The sequence below is a fragment of the Malurus melanocephalus genome, unplaced genomic scaffold (genome assembly GCF_030028575.1).
Source record: "Malurus melanocephalus ecotype Western Australia unplaced genomic scaffold, MMel_1.1 scaffold_96, whole genome shotgun sequence".
NCBI lineage: Eukaryota > Metazoa > Chordata > Aves > Passeriformes > Maluridae > Malurus > Malurus melanocephalus.
In genome coordinates, this window is record NW_026623328.1 from 834,375 (window position 1) to 859,946 (window position 25,572).

Here is a 25,572-nt window from a genome sequence, read left to right on the forward strand (position 1 = left end):
GTTTGCTACARATTTCATCATCCAAGTTTGAAAACTGTGTCCATAATCACTTAGGTCCCTAGAGATGACCCCTCTAATCTTAATTGGCGAGGAAGTGGCTTGAGTTATCTTGATGCTTTCCAGATAATGTTTAGACAAAGAATGTCTGCATTATTCCTTTTCAGTCTGAAATCTGCAGATCTAGTACTAGGGAGGAAGCCTGGAAAACAATGACCTCCTTGTCAGGGACTCTGGTTTCTGTTGGGAACGGTCACTTGGCCTGCTCAGTTAATAAGCCCCAGAAACCTTCTGAATTAGAAAGAGCAAAGGATGTTAGTTTAGAAGGTCAGAGGGTTAACAATAGAAGGAGCAGTTGTACTCAAGGTCATTWTCTGAGCAAAGTTTAGCAGGACAAAACAAAACTGGGAGAAGGGTTGATGGGAGTTAGAACACCTACAACTTACATATTTCTAGACCTCATCTTCTCACAGTATAAATTGTCATGTCTTCCTTGGAACTACTACAGTTATAGCTGTTTATATTGGTAAGARCTAGTTCAAATGCTTAGACTTATTATTGCTTTGAAATAGGCTGATGAAAAAACCTTTCAAAGACATTTGGAATTTTAAATTGAATTAACGGATAAGATCCCTATTTCCTGGTTCTAATTTATGTGGAATGCTAAATACTCTGTTTTGTTAGGAAAGGGAAAATGAAGTTTCTTCATCTTCTTTTTGTGTACCAGATGTAGTGGAAAGCTTTTGAATTTAGCACATACACAAAGGTCAGGGCACCAGCGTAAAACCTATGGTTGTGCAAATGGCACGGCCTCTATAGCTGCAGGACATGGCCCTGCTGGGAGTTCACTCCAGACCTAAATGAGAATATATTCCTTTGAATTCACTCATTCTTCTTCTGGACATTTGGAAAAAATACCATGGTCCTCTGTCCCTGGAGTTGAAGGTCCTTTAAGAATCTCTAATGACCACGCATCAGCTCAGTCCATCTGCCTGAGTGAGTCAAGCTTAATAGACCTGTGATGTCTTCAGAGAGCTGGCATAGTTTGATTACTTTTCTATTGACAGCTACAGCTTTATTAATGCCTTTTGTTCAAGCAAAGGAGAATTGCTGGATTCCTGAAAGCCTCTATGAAAATCCCTGGTTTMCAATGYCRTGGTARCCCCTACATGRAAARGAAACAACTCTTCTGCATTAGTGCKTGTAGGGTGCATTTCCAATTTGACAACCAAACTTCAGCAATGCCACAGCCTGAGGTAGCAAAGCACCGCTGTGACACACACAGCACTGCTCTTMCTTTTCTAACATTGCTCAGATTTTTGTGGCGGCCACATGAGGAAACTACCAAAGTTCAGAGGAAAATATGGGTTTTAAGAGCTGCTTTATCAACACTTCTACCCTTTGCTTGACTGAAGCGCACATTTGGAGATATCTAATAAATACATTCTGTGAGGTATTTCCTCAAAAGCCTTTGATAAGGGAGAAGGAACTTTGTTCTGACTGCTGGACATACCTATGAAAGACTCTTTGGCTTGAAGCTGGATTGATTTTATTTCCTAGAGATTTCTGTAGACCAGAGTGTCCCAGCCTCAGGAGCCCAGGAAACTCCTGCCTCAGATCCTCTTCTCTCCTGGCTTAGTCCTTGTCTTAGGTTGCCTGTGAGCAAGTGCAGTAACTTGACTGCCTAAAGAGATGTTCAATATCTTCTCTGAAGTGAAGACATTGTGCTGAAGAGAAGTACCCCCAAAATTGGTTGAATCAATCTGAATAGCTTCCTTCAGCAAAAGGAAAGGAAAGCTGTGGAAAGAAAAAAGGAGTCTAACATCTTATTTGATAGTTTGTCAAAAAACTATTGGGATTCTCCAGGACCTTCTTCACTCAGAGAGCCATCCTTGACCCAGAGTTGCAGAAAAAAAATCCACTAAAACATGTGTAATTCTCTTCACAGAGGGTGAATTTCACCCCAGGCCATGATCCTGAAATCAATAATTCCTTGTTTTAGTTTTTTCTTTCTAAAGTACATTGTTTTGCCTAATAAAACAGAAAGCTCTGTTTAATCATGTGAATCGATTTTTTTCCTGTTCCTACAATACTGTTTTTAAAATTGGCAGATGTTGATATTGCTTSTAAGCTTTTACTTTCTGCCATGTTGCTTTGTCTGAACCAAAGGGGTTTGGGGATTGATGRCTCCCTTTCAGCTGCCAAGCCACAGGCAGAATCTGAATTTGAGGAGACAGGAACTGTTCAAGGCAGCTGGGGATAGCTGGGCAGTTTGGACAGAAGGTAATGTCACTTATGTTCCTCACACTCTCAGTCAAATTTKTTATGTTACAAATGCTCAAATGTACGTTAAAAGGTCCAGCTACTAAAAATCTATATTGGATGTTGATTATTCAGTATGTCCCTTCTACAAAATTATTTAACAGTTTCTAAGTGTTTTTCCAAAGCAATATTCTGAACTAATTTATATTACAGACAGAACATTCGTCTGAGACTGAGGGATCTTGATTTTCCTCTCTACTGATTTTTGTGGCTTTATTGTGGTACTGGCCCAGGAAAACACACCCATGAGCACCTCTAAAGCACAGTTCATGGTGATTGTGTTACTAGCATTGCTACTACACATTGCTGGATCAGGATCAAACTGCTCAGCAGGCTGCAGAATCAATGCCCAAGTGAAAAGAGTCAAACTCCCTTTGTTTTCAGAGTCAGATAAGCAAATTTTCCTTTGGTTAAGGAAACAATTTTCAACTTTATTGTATCCTTGTAGCAGATCAGAAAATAGAGCAGGTGGCCAGCTTAAAGCCTGATTGTGGAAGAGAGAACAGATCAATTAGTTCCCCGTGAAAGGGAACAGTATAGGAAAGGAATAAGATGATTTTTTTTTCTTAATGAACATAAAACTGGCAAACACTGTACCGTTTTTGTCTCTAACAATGCAAGAATTCATTTACTTTCCTAACAGTGAGATCTCAAAAACCAAGAGGATAACTTGGCAGTGGAAATCGCTCTAGCATTTTAGCTTGGGAATAGTCACTGTTCTTTCAGCTTAAGGAGAGTGCAGTAGAAGATGCAAGGCAACTCTGCAGAAATGCTGTTGATGTTGCATGTATTCGTATTACATTTCACCTATTGTCAGGTTAGAGGTCCATTGTAAATTAATTTGGCAGATAAATTTAYGATGGCAATTTGCCTTCCAGTTGTATAATTTATTCATGTCAGAAATAATTCATTATATTTTCCCTTAAACCAATCTTCCATCTTTCTATTTTTTTTTTTCCTAGGGTACCACCTTAGYAAATAAAATCTATTGTTTACACTGRGCTTTSTGTGACTTCCCAGTGGTCAGTSAGTAACCTTAAGGGGATAGTTTTGGTCACATTACTGGTCACTTATTTGTATGGATGATGGAGTGCCCTGGTCCCATCTGTTCATATATTACTTTCTTTTGTCTTAGAGGCACTGTTGGMAAGATTAATTAGGTCCATCTGTAGGAAAGGATCAGCCTTAGGGGATTCAGGTAAATAAAATAAATGCCAAGGGGAAAAAGTGCTGAGGGGCATGTTTTGAAAATCAAACTGTTTTTCATAACATTAATGGGGAAATTACATACAGAAGGAGATTGAAAGAAAAGTACAACTGCCATTTAGTCTGGGTTATTTCAGCATGACCTGATAAACATCTCCTATTGCTGCTGTGGTAGGAAAAAGGATCTCTGAAGAGGGCTAAAGTAAAGTCCATGGGCAACATTCTCAGCTAATATAAATCAGTATAGCTTTCTGATCTTTACTTTATAACAGTAAACAGACTTGAGTCATGTCTGCCAGAGAGATGTTATTTCTGTCCCTCATTTGAATGATCCCAGACATGAGGTAAACTGATCATAATTCACATTCTGTCTTAATTTTTTTTTATTATAACAGTGCTCTATACCTTATGGGTCTTACATCACACCTGTTTTCCTTTCCTTTAAGCTTCTTTCCATATTTTCTTCCTTATCTTTTCCTTCCCTTTCCTTCAAACAGTTCAGCATGCAAATGAATCTCATAGCACTGAGCTAACTGATATTATCACATGTTGTGAAATAAAAACTTACTGACTTTTTTATCATAAGTTTATGCATAATTAATTGGTTTAAGTAGTGCAKAAACCATGTGAAATTTGCTGCCATTTAAGTTACATCTCACTCTGCTGCCTTATCAGCCTAAGTGGGGATTTGTGTTCCACCCTGCAATGGGATTACAATCCACAGTGTTTTCATGAAACACTAAATGGAAAAACAAAACCATTTTTCTCACTGAGCTTTGACTCTCTCAAGCGACTCAAATATTAGAGCTGTTTTGCTTTTAAACTTTTGTTGGAGCGAAGTTAGGTTCCTTTTGAGTTTGGGGTTTAACTCATGATGTCTTTTAAATTAATTAGTAAAGCCAGAGAGACATGAAGGCTTGCTTTTGAGAAAAAGAGGAAAAACATKAATTATTTAAAAAGAAAGAGCAGCAGCATACAGAAAGGATACAAACAGAAATGTAACTTGGAGAGTAAGGAGGGAATGACTGTTGGTGATCATTTCAACTGCTGTGCTTATGTGAAAAACTCCTGGTGAGAGAGAAGACATTGGCTCTGCAAATGTACRTGCCTGTCTTCTGCTGTGCTGACAGCAGTGAACCCTCCCTCTCAGAGAGGAGCAGCTCCTTCTGGGGATGAACTTTGWGGTCTAATTCTCAATAGTTGCTAAGTCTGCCTTCTGCAGTGCTGGAAGGAAACTGCCTCTCTGYATGAAAAGGTGTGAATCTGTACACACTGTTACAGAGAGACARACACTGGAGTGTAACTGGGCTCTTGTTTYAGAAGGTGTATTGTATAGGTGGAAYAGYRCCTCATGGTMTTGGKGTAAGATTATRACATAAATAARAATGTAATTTAATATATCTGTATTCAGGATGAATAGTGCTGCCAYTGCAGAATAGAGCCTTTATTTACAGAAGACATTTCTTCCTTCCAGCCTGATGCATTTTCTAGATGAAGGGTATTCTGAGGGCTCCCTCCTGGTCTTCATGGAACAGGTCAATGGCCACAGTCTCACACCCCAACATGAGTCCTACATCTTAGAAACACTTTCTCAGATGACATCTGCTGGAACAATTCTGTTTTTATCAGCGGGGCAGCAAAAAAAAGAACTTAAATGGTCCTTTAAAGAATAAATTTTCTTTCCTTAAAATCTTCTGAGCCACTTCATTTTCTCAGGTAGAGATAGGAGTTCCTATCCTGCCCATACTCATTCTCATAGCTRAGGACTTTGTCCTGCAAAGAGTGAGCCATAACGCTTCCACTGTGCTCCAGGAATACATATTCTGCAGGAACCTGGGAGCAAAGTGAACCATGGTAGCATGTTTTCTGTTGTGAAAATTGAAACTGAGGGACTGAGCAGGACTTTTCTTCAGCGTTTCAGAGCAATATACAAACTTCATATGGGTTTGTTGGACCTGCAGCCTTATGTTAGAAAGTCTTAAACTTACTTGTAGGAGGAACTTATTTGCGTGTCTGTCTGTGTGTTTTTCTTTGAGGCAATTTGGAATCTTTAAACAAAGTTTTAAGAAGGGGACTAATTTATTGTCATTTACTAAAACAACTGAAAAATGCTTTGTGCTCTGGTTTTTGTTTTTGGTTTGGGTTGTTGTTCTGTTTCTCCTTTTAGAGAAACCCTGTTATTGAAAACAGATATTAGTCACTGAAATGTTCATTTCCTGGGAAAAAAAAAAAAAACCCACCAGATTTTTCTTCAAATCTTTCAGTTAAAGAATTWTGCCAGGTCTGCAGGGTGTCCCTCTGAAAGGGCAGAAACAAGAATCAATAGAAAAAGAGGGGCAATCAACAACTACTTGGTTCTTCTCTGTGGTTCTTAATCAGGTGAAATTCTTCCTAGAATAAAAAATGAGAGCAAATTTCAGTATATATATAACATACTAAAGGAACCCCCAGATCTATTAATTTTCAAGGAGTAAACACATTTTATACATACCTCAAGTAACCTACGTGTTCATTTTACAGAATCTAACAAGTGAAGAATGGTTGTGAATGTACTGTGAAGTTGGCTCAGCAAAGGTTTTCCTATAATTAAAATACATCTGGCCCTGTTCTTAGTGGGAAATCACAGACCTCTGAATGTTTTGAGTATTTCCTTATGCACAACAGCAGCAGAAAAACTCCATATGCCTTAACCTGTCAAATTCCGTTCCACTTCAACATGTGGATAAATCAGCTGCAATAAAGAACTTTAATCTAGCATCTTTGACCTGAAACTGAGGCATTCAAAGCAAAGACAATGGAAATGGTCAYGGAAAGTATGAGAGCCTCAGAACAGCACTCAAATCTTGAGCACGCTGGTGTTAATTTAAGTGTGAAATAGCTTGCTGTGTTTCTCCATAAAAGCTTGTGACTGCCATGGGCAGTGTTCTTTCTGATGCCAGTTCTGCACCTACACCATCCTGCTGCCAACAGTGCCACAGAGCACACTGAGGGATGCGTGGCTGTGCCCGGGGAGTGCTTTAGGCATTGTTGTATCTGTTTTTCCTTYGCCCTTCTCGAAGGGGAGGCTCAGCTCAGGGGCAGTGACAGCTTCTTTTAAACAGTTCCCCASCCCGGGCAGGGCTGTGCTCCCTGGCACCCCTTTGGCCTGCTGCCTGTCCCCGTGAGAGGGTTGGGGACAGGATGGCAGCGGGGACACCCGTGCGAGTGGGGCTGAGCTGTGATGGGTGCTGTGCCTCGGCTCCATCAACCCAGCGAGAGCCTGCTTGGATTGCCCTTTGCCTTCCCTGCCTGCCTCTGGGGCCTTTCATCAAGTCCTCGGCGTCCCCCTCATTTGTGGGACAAGTGACAGTCGGCCTCTCATTCTTGGGCAGCCCCAGGAGGCAGCTGTAGAGGCTGCAGTGCAGGAGTGATGGATGGGGAGGGCAGGAGGGATGGAGAGATGGATGCATGCATGGATGGATGCATGGATGGYTGYATGGATGGATGGATRGCCACGGCTGGGAGGGGGCCGGCTGTCTGGCGGCGTGGTGCTGGCCCGGGGGAAGGGGTGGGGGGCTGGGTGGGTGTGCCCCGCTCTCSGTGCCGCTGCCGCCGCGGTCCGCCCCGCTCACAAGGTGCCTGAGCCGGAGAGCGAGCAGCAGCGCCGCGTCCCCGCCGCCCTCCGCAGCGCCCGCCCCGCCATGCCCAACTTCGCCGGCACTTGGAAGATGAGGAGCAGCGAGAATTTCGACGAGCTGCTCAAGGCGCTGGGTGAGGCTCGGGGGAGCCCGGCAGMGGGCTGTGTCCCGCGGGAGGAGGGGACACGGGGTGGCAGCTGCAGCCGCGCTCCGGTGCCCGACATCTCCGGGTCGGGCACCCGGGAGAGCTCCGTGTGTCGGCCGCGGGCGGGAGAAGCTCCCGCCGGGACGGAGGGTGGCTCGGAGCCCTRCCCGGGGAGGGGCGGTCGAGGCACGGCACGGTCCCCGCCTCACCTGCGAGCGCTGCGGTCCTGCCCGGGGAGCGGGGCTGCCGGGGGATCTCTGCCGGATCCCGCCTGTGCCGGCCGTGCCGAGGCTGCCCGAGCTCCGCACTCCCAGCGCTGCAGCTGAGCCGCGGGATCCGCGCTGTGCCCCGCTCCCCGATTTGCGTGATGCTGGCCGGGGTCAGCCCGGGGCACGGCTGGCCAATTCAARCTCTGCTTCCTCCCCGCTTCGCCCAGGTGTCAATGCCATGCTCCGGAAAGTGGCGGTGGCAGCCGCCTCCAAACCCCATGTGGAGATCCGCCAGGATGGGGACCAGTTCTACATCAAAACTTCCACCACTGTCCGCACCACCGAGATCAACTTCAAAATCGGGGAGAGCTTTGAGGAGGAGACGGTGGATGGACGAAAGTGCAGGGTAGGAGGAGAGCTGGGGCGTGTTTGTGTGCATCTCTGTGCGGGTGTGTGTTACCAAYTTCTTTTTAGATGGGACAAACACATCAGCTGCCCATGTCCCCAGACAGTGGCATTGCTGCCTTCCACCCTCCTAGTGCCAGAAGCACTCCTGGGGGTTCTTGATTGTCACCTCTCCTCTTGTCCCTCTTTCAGGATAAAATTGAAATCTGAAGGCTACAGAACATGACAGGTCCAAAAAGCAAAGTTCAAGTACCTGGTTGCCAGCTTGGCAGGGTTTAGTTCTGCTCTTTTTGCTTCCCTTTCCCCTGAAGACCTCAGAGACAGCGAAAGCTCTCCCCAACTTCTGTCCCTGACAGAAACATGGGAAATGGAGCAAGAGAGACCTCAAGAGTCAGGATTTAGTGCATGAAATCTGACATAGCTTTTGTCCTAGATTGAATCAGATGAGTTCACAAGCAGSAACACAGACGGTGGTTTGGGGCTGAAATCCTCTTTCATGCCCTTGCATGTCTCCAGTTTACTGATCAGGTAACTCTTTAACAGTGTAAGACAGGCTTTCAGCTGGTGTTATACCAGCCATAGTTACACCATCTCCTTGTGCAGAAGTGCATCAGAGGGCATTTGCTGGAGTATTTTGGGCTTGATTCTGTGAGACCCAGCTCCTSTACCTTTGTAACCACGTCTGTGGCCATGGAGGGGGTTTTAAGTCAGCAGCAGCTGACACAGGTTCTCATTGGTGTAGATATGTGGGATCTGAGGTGTTGGGGACCTGGGCTGTGATCATAGCTGCCTTTTGAAAAACATTATCAAAGGCATGGGTTAGTTATGCTTTTTTTTTTGGCACTTTACTGTCACACTTATAAAAGAAGTATGTATAAATATATATATAAACTCTGATAAAAGAAGTACAAATAAAGAGTATCAGAATGTAGTTTCAAATGAGAATCCAGTTTTAAAAGTACCCAGTGCTGGTGAAATAATCTTCTTTCCAAAATATGATCTATATTCTTGGGTCAGCTTCTGAGACCATTTGCATCACTAAAAGTTCAGAACTTACTGTCTTCATTGTGATTACTGTCGACATAAATTTATGAAAAAGGAAGCAGATTCTGGGAGTCTGTGAATATGTAGAAATTCCACTTGCTCTCTAGGACGAGTTATCGTWTCTGTAACAGTTGGTTCAGGAAATGTTGCTGGCTTTGTTAATYTATCTTGTTCAGCAAAAGTAGTATTGTAGTATCTTCATACATAATGCATTCATATACAATAAATGTGACCTGCTTTCTAAAAAAGGATTTATTGCTGCAGATGGAAAAAAAATATATGGCTGTAAGAGATGAAAGTTGGAAAAACCTGAAAGAAATGTGTTTTGTGAAGTAGTAAATTTTTTCCATGTGTTGTGAAATTATTTATAGTCCACTCTAAGGAATAAGTTGTACTGCTGTGTGTATATAACCAAGATGTGGCCATGGAGCAGAAACTGACAGATAATAAAATAATAATCCAGAATGTAATTTGCAATATCTGGCAAAACTGCTGACTGGTGATAGATTTTGATATATTTTATGGGGTAGAGGGTTTTGTTCTGCCAACTAACTTGATCCATTGTTCATGCAGACAAAGACGGAGTCATATGTAGTTGTACTTCAAGGCACAGCTTCTATAACTGCCAATTGAGATGGCYTGTTGGCTTATAAAATCTATTGTTTTGAAAAATACTTGAAAAGTAAACGGCTAATTTGAAATCAAAGTAAAGAGTTTTTTTCCCTTGGAAAGTCTGGGAAGTGTTAACTTGAATTCATGCATATGCACACACACACACACACACACACACACACACACACACACACTCGTGTATATGTCTATGTATATTATCACAGACTAATAAATGCCTCCCCTGTGTGGTTATAAAGCGATTATTTGAACATTCATTACAGGGATCCTTCTGCATGGCAGTTCTACACTGTGGAGCAGATCAGTGCTAGAGTGAAAAGCAACAGAGTCAGGGCTTGTGTGTTTGTGAAAGTTAAACAAAATCCTGTCATTTTGGATTCTTTTCTTTTTCACTGGTTTCATAGTCATTATTGAAATGCTTTGAAAAATGCCCAAGGGTATTTCAATCTCCAGACTCACAACCTCAAAAAAGTAATGTCACAAACACTCGAATTCTAACAATGTTTCTTTAATTTAGTTGTGATTTATTCTATTTTGTTAGCTCAATATGTTTAATATACAGTTAACTTGGGACRGTGCCATAGAGCAGAAGATTGTAAGTGACAATTACTGCATTATTTATGATCACAACATGATATCTACAATTGTTTATGCCCTTACTCTAAGGGGACTCTGTAGTGATAAATAACATGTCAAATCAAATCACATGTGTTCAAAGATACTTGGCAATGTAGACACTACGTTAGCATGTTCCTAAATTGCACTTTTCAACATCAAGCATTTGATGGAAACTGAATGGCTTCACACTGAAAAGACACATTTGTAATTACTTTGTTATAAATGTATACCTCTTTCCAAAATGCCATGTCACACCTTATTTTTTATTTCACCACTTTCCTCYGATGTCCTTTTCCCTTTGCCTTTGTCTATCAATGTGTTGCTCCTTTACTGCAGCAATTATTCTCACTACTGCTCATTGTTGTCTCTGTCTCATGCTGCTGGAGAGTATAATTAATGTATTTCCTAATGGTTTTCTTGCCTGCAGAGTTTGGCCACTTGGGAGAATGAAAACAAGATCTATTGCAAACAAACTCTCATTGAGGGAGATGGTCCCAAAACATACTGGACTMGAGAATTAGCTAATGATGAGCTGATTTTGGTAAGAATCTTGAACCCACTCCATACATGCAMCGTATTAACAGGTTATTTTGTTACCACATAGTATGACTTACTATTTTTCCTTACTTAAATCCATATGGAACACTACCATTTTGATAATCCTCTATCTTACAGTTAATTCATTGCTTTTTTTCCTTTCTTTTTTTTTTTTTTTTTTTTTTTTTTTTAAACAAATGGAGATATATGTGTATTCTGACTGGCATTTGATTGTTAAAACTTTCACCATGATTGTAGTGGAAGAATAATCACAAGTGGGGCAATTCTGCTCTGTAAATTCACAACATTATCAAAGAATTCGCTTGATTTGCTGCAGATTTTCTCTGGTGAAAGTGAGATCAAGGCATTGACCTCATTTCTGGAGAATCTTCTTTTTTAGGCATGTGCATAATGTTGCTTCTTATCCAGAGTCACGTGGCATATAGCAGGAAAGATATGCATGTTGCTAGCATGCTCTAATCTCTCCTGTTCATAAAAGAACATGTAATTTCCTCTCCTACCTCTGCCATCTTCCCCAAATCTCTGCCCATCTCCTAGTCAGGCTCAGAATTTCCTTCACGAGTTTCTCAGAAATACACAGATTTGCACATTTGCCATCAGCCAACATCCCCCCAGTGCTGTGAGACCTTCCGTCTGAGCAGCACCTCTGCACACCATCAATCATGMACGGTTTAGTTATTTATATTAAACTTCTGTTAGAGTTCTCCTCACTGAATCTTCCCTCACTAGTCACTCCACGTTAATTTAGCGGTATCCAGACTTGAGTAAAGCACAGGAGCACAGTTCAGAATCATTTCATTGCACGTGGTSCTACGAGTGAATTCTGGATAAATAGTTGATTAGACTGTTACGCCTCATCAGTTTGGACACGCAAAACAGGCTGCTGAAGTGGTGGGTAAGAAAATATCAGAGCAGGGAGGTTTTATTTCAAAGCATCACACTAACCTCTGCACTTTAAAAAACAAACAGCCTCTCCAGTGTTTCGCTAAAGCAGATGGAGTTCTGTTTTTAAGATTGCATCTGAAACCAAAACAGGACCCAAACTTAACCAAGTGTAAACAAAAAGCTTTTAAGGTGTTAATATTATTCCAGACATCTTGGAACTGTTCACCCACCCCTTATGAGGACATGCATGTGGTTAGTGAAATCACACTGGTTTCTAATGAATGAATACTACAGCGCTGCAACGTTTCTTTTGATTCAACCACTGGAATTCTTTATGTTGTCACAAAAATTTTGGAAGCAAAGTATTTCCATCTCTGCTTTGCATCTTCGTATGCAATGCAGTGGACAAAATATATTCTCAACTATAACTTTCCGAGCTTTCTAACAATACATTTCTGTAATTTATTATTTAAACAAACTAATGAGGCAGCTGTTAAACAAAGTTAAGTGCTCTGAGCAAAGCAAGAAAGCCRCTCATAATACAATTGCCTCCTGCAAGCAGCAATGTGAACTTACCCTGCTGGGAAAGAACAATGAAGTTGGATAAGAAACCAGAGTGATTCAAAGATTTAAAGCCATCTAACCTTTTTTCTTGTTTATTACGGCCTGTTGAACTTTTCTGAATTAATTATTTCTGCTGTTGGGATAAAAATTAGAACATCTTGCTTCCTATTAAAATATTTCCATTTATAGGACCTCAGAACTTTTCATAAATTGGTTTAGTGGTTGCTTTCCTTGCCATTAAAATGTACACATTACTTCTAATCTGTGAATGGGTAGATTCAACTACCAGTCATTACATACTGTGTATAAAAGAACCTAAATAGTATGCCTAAAATGTGTTACTACAAGTACTTATCTAAACACCACAGATCCAGCCACCCCTTAGAAGAACTTTCTGGTTGTTAAGTTGAACTGCTGGAAGACCCTGAGTCTTTCAGTGTAAAGCTTTCATTGAATCCTTATTTGAGTGCTTTTTTAACTCCCTCTAATTTATCAGTTTCCCCCTTGAGCTAAGAAAATCAGAAYAGCTCATACTGTTTTGCCAGCAATCCAGCATCTGATGTTGCAGTGATTTCATCTCCCTACTCCTATCTAAAATGATTCTGATTTACATTCAAGGGGTTTCTTAACTCTTTCCTGGTTTCCAGTTCCCCAGACTGATCCCCTTCCCCTCTCTGGCAAATATTAATTTGTTGCAATGTGTGATTTTACTATGGCCATTATGAAAACATGGTATTTGTTCCCAAGTGATCCAGCTCATTCTCTCTGGGTTTTTTACTATTCAATAGTTTCATTCTCCTACCTCTTTTTTTGAGCATAGTGGCCTCTTTCATTTTATTAAATATTATGACCATTATGACTCATGACATTTGATGGGACTGATTGTAAAGGTGTTTTAATTATGTGGGTTAACATTCAAAATYTGACACGCTAAAACTCAGCAATGAGGTGTTTCTGGGAGCAATGGTGAGATCTTTGGTCCTTTGGAAAAGCTGAAATGGCCAAAATTGCCCCTTCTRAGAGGCAACAAAAGGTTCTACTGTTTAGAGTGAGACAGAGAAGGATAAACTGCATTTTCTTGTCTGTGGTCCCTAATTTTAAAGCCCCAGAACATTCCTTCAGACAATGGGCTTTAGAAACTAAACTGTTTGAAGGGATAGGCTGAGGTGTGTGTTCAGCAGCATAAAAGGGAACAAGGTAGGAATGAGAGCCCTTGGTGAGAAGACTCTTTTGATCTCCTGCTTCTCCACTGTGTTTGGGTTTTTCATCACTCCAGTGAACAAAGGTTCCACTTAGATTATTTTATTTTATGCTTGGCAAATTTCCTTGGATCTGAGTCTGCCAACCCCCACCTCTTCAAGGTCACAATGAGAAGAAGAGATCTTTGTCTTCTCCTTTTTTTTTTTTCTTCCATCCTCAGAGCCTTCTTGGGGATCTTTAGGACCTGAAATTAATTCTCATTCAGTTTTGCTGCCCATATTCCTTCAAATATTTAACAATTCCCATCTTCACACTTCTCAAATCCTCCTACATAACCTAATGAATGTTTTCTGTTCCTTTACGCTCTCTGATGTACTTCAGTAAGGCTTTGCTTCTGTTTCACTATCCAAAGAAGTCTTTCAAGRAGTCTTGAGACTCCTTGTTAGCTATTAGATGCATTTGCAGAAGAAATCAAGAAAAGTCATTGCCCATTTGAAAGAAGTAGCAAGAAAGAATCTAAACTGTGTTAGCCTGAGGCATGAATTGAAGAAAGGCTTGGGGGTAACAGGCAGGGGGTAAGGAATTAGTTTTACTCTGTTAGTATTGGCTGCATCAATGTTGGAGCTTTGCCACATAATTTTGATCTAATATGCTTCATTGCTTAAGGGATCCATTTGATTATGATATTTCACTAGTGTAAGGAAATACTTTTCTCTTCAACACAGCATATTAATCTCATATATATTAATATTATCTCATATAATAAAAAGACCCAGTGTTTAATTGCCATGACTACCACAGAGCTAAAATAGGAACCATATTRCTGTACAATTATCAATCTTTCTTGTGTCCTGGCAGAAGAATTCCTTATGTTCTTCAAAGTTATTTCCTTGGAGTAAAATTATGGTCTTCCAAGTCACATCATGTCCTCTGGTACACAGATGCTGAGAACACACTATTTATTTAGCAGAAGTTCTCTTTACCTTCAGATGCTTTCTGTTCGCCTTAGCTCCTCACAGGATGGAGAATGAAATTGTTCTTATTAGTAGATAAATAATATTTGTCTCATACAATGACAGATGTATGTCTAAAGTCCTGTTAAAAAAGAGTCCTTTCAGGACAAGGAAGGCAAGGAGGATCAAGTTATGCTTCATCAAAAAGATGCTTTGAAAACTAGAACATTATTCTAAAACTAGAACATTGCAACTACTTTTATCAGAGCTGTTTATTTTAATCTCACCTGATGCACTTGCTGGGATTTCAGTGCTGCTTTTTTAGAATTACTGAACAATGTAGATACAAATCACAGGGAATATGCAAGCAAGGAGGGTGAAATGGGTAGTACTCCATCAAAGTCCACATTCATTTTTCTTGACTGTATCTTCACACTGTATTGTACTTTATGATTGTAATTCATTCTGAGAGAATATCTATATTTACAACTCTACATTCAGAAACTGTAATATTTGGATTGGCATTTGAGCAATCAAGATCAGAATAGAACACAAAAATATATATTTCCTTTACTTGTCTGAAATTATGATCTGGAATTAAGTGCCTTTTCTTCCCTTTATTATACTGATAATGGTTTTGTTGTTGCTGTGTGTTTTTGTCAGGGACATTAATGAGCTATCAATCWCTTGTGTAAGTCAAAAGAACAAAAGGCCTGCTCTTTAAAAAGTTAAAGGATGCTGCTTATAAAAATTCTATTTATATTCAAACGAGACACATTTATATTCAAACTTTAAGTGCATTTCTGCTTTCATGGCTGCTCATAGCTCTATAGATTTAAGTTTAATCTGTAACACACAAATATTTTAAAGAGGGACTTTAAAAACAGCCTCTGACCACATTTTACACAGTTCATGTATCACACAGGGGTTCTCAGAATCAATTGTAGCAAGGGTCAAAGATCAGAACATTGGTGGGGGTTCAAGCATGGTTTCTATTCTACATTCCCTCCTCAGAAAAATCACGCTGTAGCTGATTAAAAGTGTTGAACTGTGGAGCCTAGATGAGCGAGTGAACATTTTTTAAATTATTTTGCTGACTTCTAAATTAAACATTGTAGGCGAGAAGGGTCAATACAGATTTGGAAAGAGATTTTGCAGCGGAATGCTGAAATGTGTGATGTGCCTGAGCCTTGTGTTGAACAGTGTTRAGCTACCTAAGCATTAAACTTTTCTATAACTTTTGGAGAGTTATCTTAGTGAAATCAGTTGTCAAAAGGAGGGTCTACTTATACTGAGCTCAGTATGAGGGGGTTGCTGCTGACCTCATTAGAGCAGCTTTGATGGAAGTTCAGGAGCCTGTAATAATGCATGTGTGTGTGTTGCATGGGCCTAATGCTTTAATTTACTCTTTGCCATGAGCGGATTTACAAGGGGGCTTAGGGATCTCCAGCCCCTGCTCACTACTACAGCCCAGTCTGGGTCACATCCCAAACAAAGAAAGAAGCCAAAGCCATTTGCATTTTGGCTGCACCTGATCCTGAATGTAGCCTTTTAGAATGTCATTTGCAGTTTCAGATGTCCTCTATCCACTGGCTTTCAGTCTGTAACTGGCAGAYACCATTGTCTTACACCTCTATCACTCGATTGCTGCCTGACTGTGAGGAAACTGTAGGATATAGCAGTACCCAAACACAAATATTGACATTTAGGCTGCTTGAGAAATAACCTCATTTTGCATAGTCCCTTCAGTTGATATCCTGAGGAAGGTGAGGTTGCATATTGGGTGATTTGCTATTAATATCAAGTTTGAAAGTGGGAGCTGCACATTCAGTGACTGTGGCCTCATAAGGATCAGCCCCTTTCCTGAAATATTATGGGAGTCAGGAAGAGAATGGAAATAGGCAACGTGCCTTTGTTGTGAAATTTATAACTTTATTTTAGATAACATGGAAGTTTGCACATGGACAAAGCTTTTTCTCAAGATTCACTTAAGCAATGCCTTCTTTTCTCCATCAGTTTGCTGACAGAGTCTGTCTTCCTTTTGTRAGTTGCCTCTGCATTTTGATCAGTCATGAGCAGATAAAGGGATTTTTGCATACACTGGCAGAAGTGATCTKGCCCAGGTGATTGTTTCAATGACACTCTCCCTAACTGTACTGTGTGCTCCACTTACCACAAAGGCTCCTCAGCAAATATTTATAAAGAAGGCCTTCAAAAAGCAGATTTGCTTCTACAGAAATATATTACTGCCCTGTAATTCTCTTTTAATCTCTCATGATGTCAGTGGTCATCAGATTTTGAGTGAACCGAGAGAGGTCAATTTATTGGATTATCCCCCTGGGCAGGGCTTTGTTTGCAGTGTGCTTTTGGACTCTTAGCAACAGATTATGACAAACTAAATGAAGAAAACAATTCTGTAATTTGCAGTCATTGCACATTTAAAATCCTATTTTAGATTTAGACAGAAGCCTTGCCTTGTAGCATTTAATGAGATAARTGGGATCTTTGCAAGCTGATGAGAAGGTGGTGTTTGAAAATCCCGCATTTTTTCATTAGATCTGCATTATAGTTTGGTAGCATTGCACTTCTTTTTAGTTGTTCTGATGAAACTTCACCACCAAAGAGACAAGGATTGCTCACTCTTTTTCTTTTCATTAGGAAGTTCTACTGCTTTGGGTCATGGAAATATTCAAAGTCTGCATATTCTAACAGGAACTATCACTCCTTTTGAATCTAGAATTAGAACCATAAACATAAACTGCTTTATCCTATCCCTGAATACAAGGATTTAGGTGTGAAGGATAGAGTAATAACAGCTTTTTGATTTGGATCCTTTCCTGACCTTGGGCCAGCTGTACATTAGACATTTCTGTGAGTTACCACAAAAAAAAAAGAATGCAGCAAGCTTGAACACGTTCCTCTTTGCCTTCTTTAGCAACAGTGAGTGGAGTTTTATCAACAATGGTAGCAAGTTACAGTAAGATAGGAAAACACCTTACATGTAAACCCATATTTAAACCATGTGCATAACTGTGACRATAATGCCCTTTATTCACGTGCTTCAATTAGTTTATTAATTATTTGAATGTGCATAAGGTATGAAATCTAGGACTTAAAAAATGCAGCTTATTCCTGAAACACATCAGAGGCCACATAACCTATGCCAGATCTTCAAGGAAAGGATGTCTCAGTTGTTTAGAGGTGCCCATTGGTTACATGGGACTCCAGAATAATTKTAATTGTGCTTTGCATGATTTCTATCTGTTTACAATCCAGGTTTAAAGACATTGTTGTGTTAAATTACAGTGGTTTTCCAGACTGTGAGATTGGTGTGTTTGCAGAGAATGTCCTTGTGTATAGTAACCGGTTTTTAAAAATTTTTGTTCCCTGWGTATGTCCATGTTTTCTGCACTTGATTTTTGTCCAGACAGAGTCACTTGAATGCAGTCCTTTGCCTGAAATTTTCAAAAGTCCAGAGTCCAGCGGAGCTGGATGTTGGATGTGCAAARCGAGGAGCCAGTGCCCTGTGTCACAAGCGTGCTGAGCTGTGACTGAGTGCAYGACAGTCAGTCTGTGGGACTGAGCTTTCCCAGAAAGTCTTTTGTTTCTTTTCTTCCTCCACAAATTTTTGTCTTTATTTCCATGCTCCCTCCTGTGACTCTTCMAGTGAAGCTGCACTGATGTCTGAGGAGCAAGCTCTGCCCAGGAGCACAGTCCTRGAACTGGGCTGTCATTTTAGATGCTCAGATCTACAGTGGCTCCATTGCAGTGTGAATCACTTCTATTTCAACCTGCTCTTTTCCACAGTGTTCCTTCTCAATGCAGCTGTGGATCTGTTCTGAGAATAACTGCTGTTGCACAGCTTTAGGGRAAGGAGTTTCTCTCTGAACCTGCCTGAAAGAACAGGCGATTTCCCAGGGAGGTTACATGAGTTTTGGCAATGGCTGCTGCACCTTTCTCATTAGAATTGGCTGATGTGGAGCCCACTCTCATCATGAGACGTGGCTGTGCAGCTCCAGCTGTCAGAGTGGGGCTGTGCCAGCTCTGGAAGAACACTCCACAGGGATGTTTTACTACTGTTTATGGGTTGTGTTGAAGGAGCAGCAGGGGACCCAAAGCTCACTGTGCTTTGCAGTGCCTGAATCTGAGAGTCATCGTCACGGGGACCTTATGGACAGCCTTGAGCTCTGGATGGTCTTGACTCTTRCTGCCTTTCTCTGGCAAAGCTCCTGCTGAAGTAATTCTGTCTTTGTGTGTAATTTGGAAATATTGAAGGAAACCATAGTAAGGGTATTGGCAGCCAGTGCTGTGAGCAATAGAGAACTATCCTCATCATTTATTGTTCATTTTCACGGATATAGATATACCTAAGCACTGAGATTAAACAGATACTGATGTGCATAAAAAAAAAGTCTATATCTCCAAAATATTAGCAGACTTGTCTCCCAAACAAAGTGAACAAAATATAAGCCAGAGTCAGCTTTAAAGCCAAGTCCTTTCAAGGTGTTGGCCAAAACAGGTGTAGAAAGCATTAAAGCAAAYAGTCCAGCTGAATTTTCATAACACACTGGTGTAGTTCTTAATATATGCTTTTCAGTGAGACCTTGGCAGTGAGCACAGCCAGACATCCACCTCAGAGCTCGTTAGTGCTGAGCTCCAAACCGCCTGTCGGCGTAGCTGAACATCAACTTTTTTGCAGTTTCTATTTCCTTGCTCTTGCTCACATTGTTTCCTTCATATTTAATTGCTTAAATTTTAGCCTGCCAGACCTAAAGTTACATACAAACACTTTGGGATCAGGTGGCTTTCTCACACAATCATTGTCCTGTCTACACATCCTGATAAYCTGTACATTACAGATCCTTATTGTTGTTAACAACCGCACTGGTTAAGGTGCTGATGTCCTGAAAGAAGATTGTCATTGGCACTGCCCACATTCCAGCTTGGAAGAGAGGGTTTGGTACCCACAGGGGGGGTCAGCAGCTTGCAGCTGCCTTATATTTGCAGGTTATAGTTGGACATCCTCCCTGACTTSATTTACCTGCTTGGATTCATATCTGCAAATATCAAAGGATACCTTTGGAACATTCCATCTGAATTCCACCCTCAGCATTTCTAGTTCAAAGTGCTGCAACTGTTTCTAAATATAACAACAGTACATTCCAAATTCACTTTGTTTTCTCATGTTTATTTATCAATTCATGCCAAGAAACTATAGAAAAAGAGAATTTATGCATCATTTATCATTCTGACAAAATTCATCCTRCCTTGGAAAAAAGGTCACTAACATTGCATTCCTCTTTCAAAACGACTTCTTTCTTTACTCTCATCTGTCAAAAGACGTAAGAAAAAGTATTTCTGCTGTAGAACTAGTTACTATACTAAAAATAACACTTTGAAATGGGGTTAAATGTTTGCTGGTTCTATCTCTTCTGATTGATTTTTATTTCTTTTCCAGACCTTTGGTGCTGATGATGTTGTGTGCACAAGAATTTATGTAAGAGAGTAAAAACATCAATTTACTTGCCATCTGGGATGAAGTGGAGAACTGTGAAAATCCCCAGTATAACGAGTATCTGTGTGTGCTGTTACTAATGCAGTGTTGTACGTGACCATGTGTGTTATATCTGAACCCAGATCCTCTGTTAAGTGTATTTTGCTTCCATTTTTCATTTCAGACACTATTCCTTCCCACTTTTATGCCATCARTTTTCGTGTCTGCTTTGTATTTTGTAGTTGTCACTTGCTATGGTTTCTTCGGTTATTAAACTTATTGGGCATAACTCACAGCTGTTTGGGGGTGTTTTTAACTGACAGCCCAGCAGTGCTTTGGTTAGGACTGGAACACTTTTTGCCCTGTGCTGTGTGGAGTTTCCCTGCCATTGGCAGGTCCTGTGCTGTCAGGGAACACCTTCCAGGGCAGCACAAAGGGATGGAGAGCAAGTGAAAGCAGGGCCTTTTGCAGAGCTGTGGGCTGCTCTCTTGAACCCAGAGCTCTGCTTCTTCCCTTCTTTCTGTCCTGTCTCCTTGGGAGGGTTGCTGAGGAATAATTCTGGTATCCTCTGTGATTGCTGGGACTGTGATTCTGCTGAACCAGACAAGACAAGGCGAGATCTTTTCCCTCTTTCCTGCTGCGTCTCTAAAGAATGCCCAAACATCCCTGTTGAGACACACATTATCCAAGTACAAACCCCAGCTGTATCTACAGGACAAATAACATTGTGATCATGACTAATACTTATTGTCATCACACCCAAGCACCTCAGGGCTGRTCTGAGAGCCAGAAGAATCTGACAGACTTTACTTGTTTTGGCCATTAAAAAATAAAGCTGAGGAATGSTGATGTTCTCCTACCTTCTCACCTRTGACAATGGGAATTTCTGGTAGTTTCACTCCTCCTCCATGTTACAACTGTCACTTTTGGTGATTCAACATTTCATTCTTTAAGTAACTAGGTGTTTCTCAAACCAGAGCCATAGTTCAGGAATAAAAGAAGCACCAARTTCAATGTATTTATCCTGGCTCAGAGTTCTGGCCACAGCACTATCAAGTGTCAGATTCAAACTGAACAGATATTCCACTAATAAACCAGAACTCTCCAGYTCTTCAGCAGTTCTCAGACTAGGAGCACTGCTTATTTCAGTGCAATASCCAAGCTTTTCTGACCAACTWTTATCTTTGCAAGAATATTTTTTCTGCTTCACATCACAGAATCATATCAGGTTTGTAAGAGGTTCAGTGTTAGCAGAATATATGCCCTGTTCACTGAGTTATGCTCACAATTCAGAAGAGGAAGATAGGACCAAAACCTGATCATCTTAGGACATCCATGGGATGCAAATTGCTCTGTCTTTTCATGCTTCACATAGCTATGTGGAGTAATCCCCTTTGATAGGATTGTCCAAGTGCCATGGAGAAATCAGCCAGCTGCTCTCCTGTGGCAATGTGGGCTGGGGAAGCACAAGAGGACAGAAATGTACAGTGTTTTCTGTCTGCTCTGCTCTGACAGGCACTGCTTGCTTTCTCTGCCATCAGTACTCCATGTGGCAGCTGAAAAGAGGGCTCTTTCCTTCCACACTCTACCCTTAAGCCAAGTCCTGTKTCCGAGACCTTGGTTCTGTTGGTATCAATTAAATACAGAGCATGTTGGCCCAYGTTGAGGCAGGGGCTGAAATTGGTTCATTGTGGTTTGGATATAGCTGAAGGTACCCCCCAGTCAGAATGAAACCATGAGGGGGGATGACAGGGATTTATCTTTATTTTCTATCATCTTTTAAGGTTCAAATTAAAATAAGTGGGTGTTTTGTTATAAACAAGTTCCACTGTAGGACTGTCTGGATCTGCTGTGCCAAAGGGACTCCACAAGAAAATGCCAGGCTTTGAGCTGCTCAAAGCTGCTCAGGGATGCAGACAAARCTGTCTTGCCACATCAAGGCTGAGCAGTGAGTAGCACTGTGCTGGCACAAGTCATATCCCAGAGCACCAGGAGCCCACCAACACCACAGAGATTTTGGCTCCATCTGCAGAAGGTGTGTGGTGGATTTTGGGGTGGGTACAAGCTGAGGGGTCAAGCAGTAGAGACAAAGCCAGAGAGCAGCCAGGCTGTTCTGCCATTCCAGGAAAACATGCCACTCTTAGCAACTGCCTGTTCCACCTGAGTCTGGAATAGCCCTGGTGCACAGTTTGTGAGGTGTTGGCATGAACCTCACACTGGCTAGAGCAAAACWGTGCATTTAATGGAAGCAGCCATTTCTGTGTTTGATTTCTAGGAAGGCTCAAGCTAAGCTGCTGTGCTGCTCAAGCAAAAATCCTTCAGAAAACTTTSCCATTAACTGGAAAATACCAAGTCAGGTTTCCATCCAGTTGGCARCTACTATCCAAGTAGTAAAGCATGAGCTATGTAATGAACTTGTAGGAGTTTGATTAGAAACAGGCTCTGGAGATATGAGCAACCCTGAATAACTGGGAATTTTCATCTTCCAGGATTGAAGCTGTTYCCCTAAGCTTCGTTTGCAGTCTGGCATGACAGAAGTTCCTTTCTTTAATAATTTCAGTGTGGAAGCTTCACCACTTGATTGACTTTTGTGAAGCTGCAATAAAGTTACTGGTGCATGGTTAAATTCCTATGAACAGAGACTAGAACCGGTCCAGGGTGTTAGTTTTATGGCTCATTGTTGAAAGTGCAAAGGCCAAATAGCATTTTGTGAGTCCTCTTGGATTTAAAAGCCTTCAAATCTAGGCACTCAAGGATTTGGAGTGAATTTTCTGGCCAAAAGCCATGGAGTTGTCTCCTGCCTTTTTTTCATTGCTGAGATTAAGCTCCTTTGGGAGCATGGAAGTTAATAATGCCATGGCAGCCAACAGAGACAGTTTTATCCCTTTTTATCTAAAAAGTCATGAATTCACCCCCCCAGATGAGGTGATGGAAGCAGAATAGAGTTACTGTAGCTTGCATCCACAAAAATTAAGTCTCATGATGTCTGAATGTTAAACGTTGCTTAGCAGAAAAGGGTTCTAAAAGCTTCAGCTTGCTCCTCTCTGCACACAGGAGGGAGGGAGGGRCTTTTACAGGCAAAGGTGCCAGGACAATGGAGCACCTAAGGGTTATAGAAGTGGTTTGTTGATTATTTGATAGCATGTGGGTGTCTGAAAAGAGCAGTGTGTGGTGCGTACTTGACAGTCTGCCATGAGTATGAGCAATCTGGCAAATGCTTGTGCCCTGATATTATTTTGTCTGCTCGAAATGCACATTTTGCGAGGCTGAAACTACAGGATGGCACTGAGCTGGGCATGAACGTCACCACACCATTGGGGCTGTGCAGTTTGCAGAGGGTGAAAAGCTGTGAATGCCACTTGGATGTGGCATTTTGAGTCATCAACTGTAATGGGGAGTTAGCGAAAGCTCCTTGTGCTGGCATTTTCCTGGCTCCTTGTGCTGGCATTTAGCTTCAGAAGCTGCATGAGTGACTGTAAGGTGATTGCTGAGAAGAAGACTACAGAAGAGCAGTGTCTTTGGTGTGGTTTGTAGGCTGCAAGGGGAATAGGAAGGACAGTGGTGGGATGTTGTTCTCAGTCCATTCTTAGGGCAGCAGCTCCTGGATGACTTTGTTGTAGAGCTAGGCTCAGCAAGAGTGAAAATACCAGAGGACATGTAGCTGCAAAGGAAGGTGTATAGCCTCGGGTGAGTTTTGTGTTGTTAAAATGCTGCCATGACAAAGACATTCCTAGCAAGTACTTTCTCTTCTGGCACACCTTTTTGCATGAAAAGACATGGACACATCTCTGCAAAATTGAAAGTSTGTGACCTTAACTGAAGCTGAATGGGGAATTGCAGAGCAGCAGCGTGCAACTGCATGACTCAAAAAAAGAAGATCATAGTACATTGATTTGAAAGAAAAGCACATAGCCCCAGTTCACATGATAGTGTTGGTAGTCATTAAAAAGTAAAYGTTACACCCAGTAATTACATTCTTTTCTAATTTTTCCTGATTTAATTTCTGGAGCTGGGCTTAGGGAGAGAGAAAAAATATGAAGATGCGTGCCACTGAAAAAGAAGCAGCATAATACAACAGCTCCACAGAAAAAGTGGTGCCCAGCAATCTCTCCTGTTTTTCTAGAAYGTTTGTGTCAGACAGCAGATTCTGAAGTCCCTAGATGTACAAGGAGTGAACAAAAAGGAACTACACATGATTCAATGTGAATCAAACATCAGCCGATTTATTGTGATTTCTTACACCTTTTTATAACTAAAACTTCTTCCTTACACRCAWCTRCATATATCATGAWTGGTTAYATGCACTGTTCATGCAGTGTTCMTGCAGCAAAACTACTTCCATGGYTGGCTAGCACTATTTACGCCAAGYTGGCMAAAAAAAGTTGAACAAAAGGCTTCTTGGGGCCCTTATCGCTCAAGTTTCTTACTCCCTATCTCGTWATAAAATTCTTTCTTCCTTTGTTCACCTTCATTAACTTGGTCTGCATGTGAGCAGGCCTCTCTCATTACGGATGGTGTAGAATGTGCCCATTTTCTTGCAAGAATGTGTCTTCTACACCTAGACAAGATAGAAAGGACAGGACTCCACGTGCATTTTTTAGGAAACTTCACTTTCCATTGAAATCCTTGATTAGCACCACAATCAAGAAGCAAGATTAGCTCCAGTGCCAGGAAAGAAACAGTTGTTTGATAACCCCTTCTCCTCACAGCTTTTCAATGAYACACATTGTATTGTTTGCACTTATCTGTACAGTCACATTCAAAACCCAGGGACATATGATGCATGGAATGAGAATCACTCGCAGTGTGAGAAAATGAATTCTGTCTTTATTACAAAGCTAACAGTATTTACACTTTTTTATTGTGAAAAGTTGTCTCCTAGTTATTTTGTCAGTCTTTTACARTTCCTCAATACATCTGTCAAGTTTGACAGTTTGGTTATTCTTCTCTCAGAGGAGAACAGGAAGCCTGCTTATCTGCTTCAAATCAGTTGCTCTAGAACCCTGGGCAAGGAATGGCCAGGAACAGTGTTCTGACTCCTTTGTATAGGGTTAAGTCCTGGRTGTTCTGTATTTTTGGAGAAAGCCATTTCTTTGGAGATGCGCTTATAATTCCTGTCTTTGGCAAAGCAAGCAGGTTTGGATGTGCACATTGGCTGTTCTTAGTGAATTTAAAGGCTGTTGCCAATAGGCTCTCTGGGTTAGAGCTGTTGAAGTGTTGCAGTGGGAATGCAAATGCCAGGCTGCTGAGCTTTTTGTCCTGGTCACTTTAGTGTCAGGAAACCCAGGTGCCGTTCCACTTAGACCCTGACTTTGTGAGATCCAAGGCTTAGGATGGTGACTCGAGTTGAGAAGGAAAGTGCCGATAGCAGAGTGTGTGCTGGTCGTTCCATGGGTGCAGTAGAAGTTGTAGGCAAGAGCTTTCTCAGCTGGCACTTTTGTGAACTCTGTTCTTGCCACGTTTTCAAGTTTGTGGCCAGACTCTGTGAGAGTGAAAGGATTTGTGACGGAAGAGTTACCCTTTTAGTGTGGTGGAATTAAGAGTTTGCATTTGGAAGGGGAAGATCAGGGCAATCTTTTCGTCCTGACACAGTTGAWTTGAGAGCAGGAACGTTTGCAGCTTGGCTCTGTCCTTGGGTTTCGGGCTCGGTTCGTTTCGTTCTTTTGCAAGTCGACATCGCCATCGTGTGATGATTGCGATGAGCGCTGCCAATGCTGCGGGAAAA

At 41.4% G+C, this 25,572-nt stretch overlaps 1 protein-coding gene across 1 annotated transcript; it reads left to right on the forward strand.

The window, feature by feature from the left end:
• The first annotated feature begins 7,114 nt into the window (after positions 1-7,114).
• On the forward strand, positions 7,115-20,137 carry CRABP1 (cellular retinoic acid binding protein 1). The gene is made up of 4 exons (XM_057368688.1): positions 7,115-7,275; positions 7,724-7,902; positions 10,621-10,734; positions 19,812-20,137. The coding sequence occupies exons 1-4, from the start codon at positions 7,206-7,208 to the stop codon at positions 19,860-19,862; spliced, it is 414 nt and encodes a 137-aa protein (XP_057224671.1). The 5' UTR covers positions 7,115-7,205; the 3' UTR covers positions 19,863-20,137.
• Positions 20,138-25,572: the final 5,435 nt, after the last annotated feature.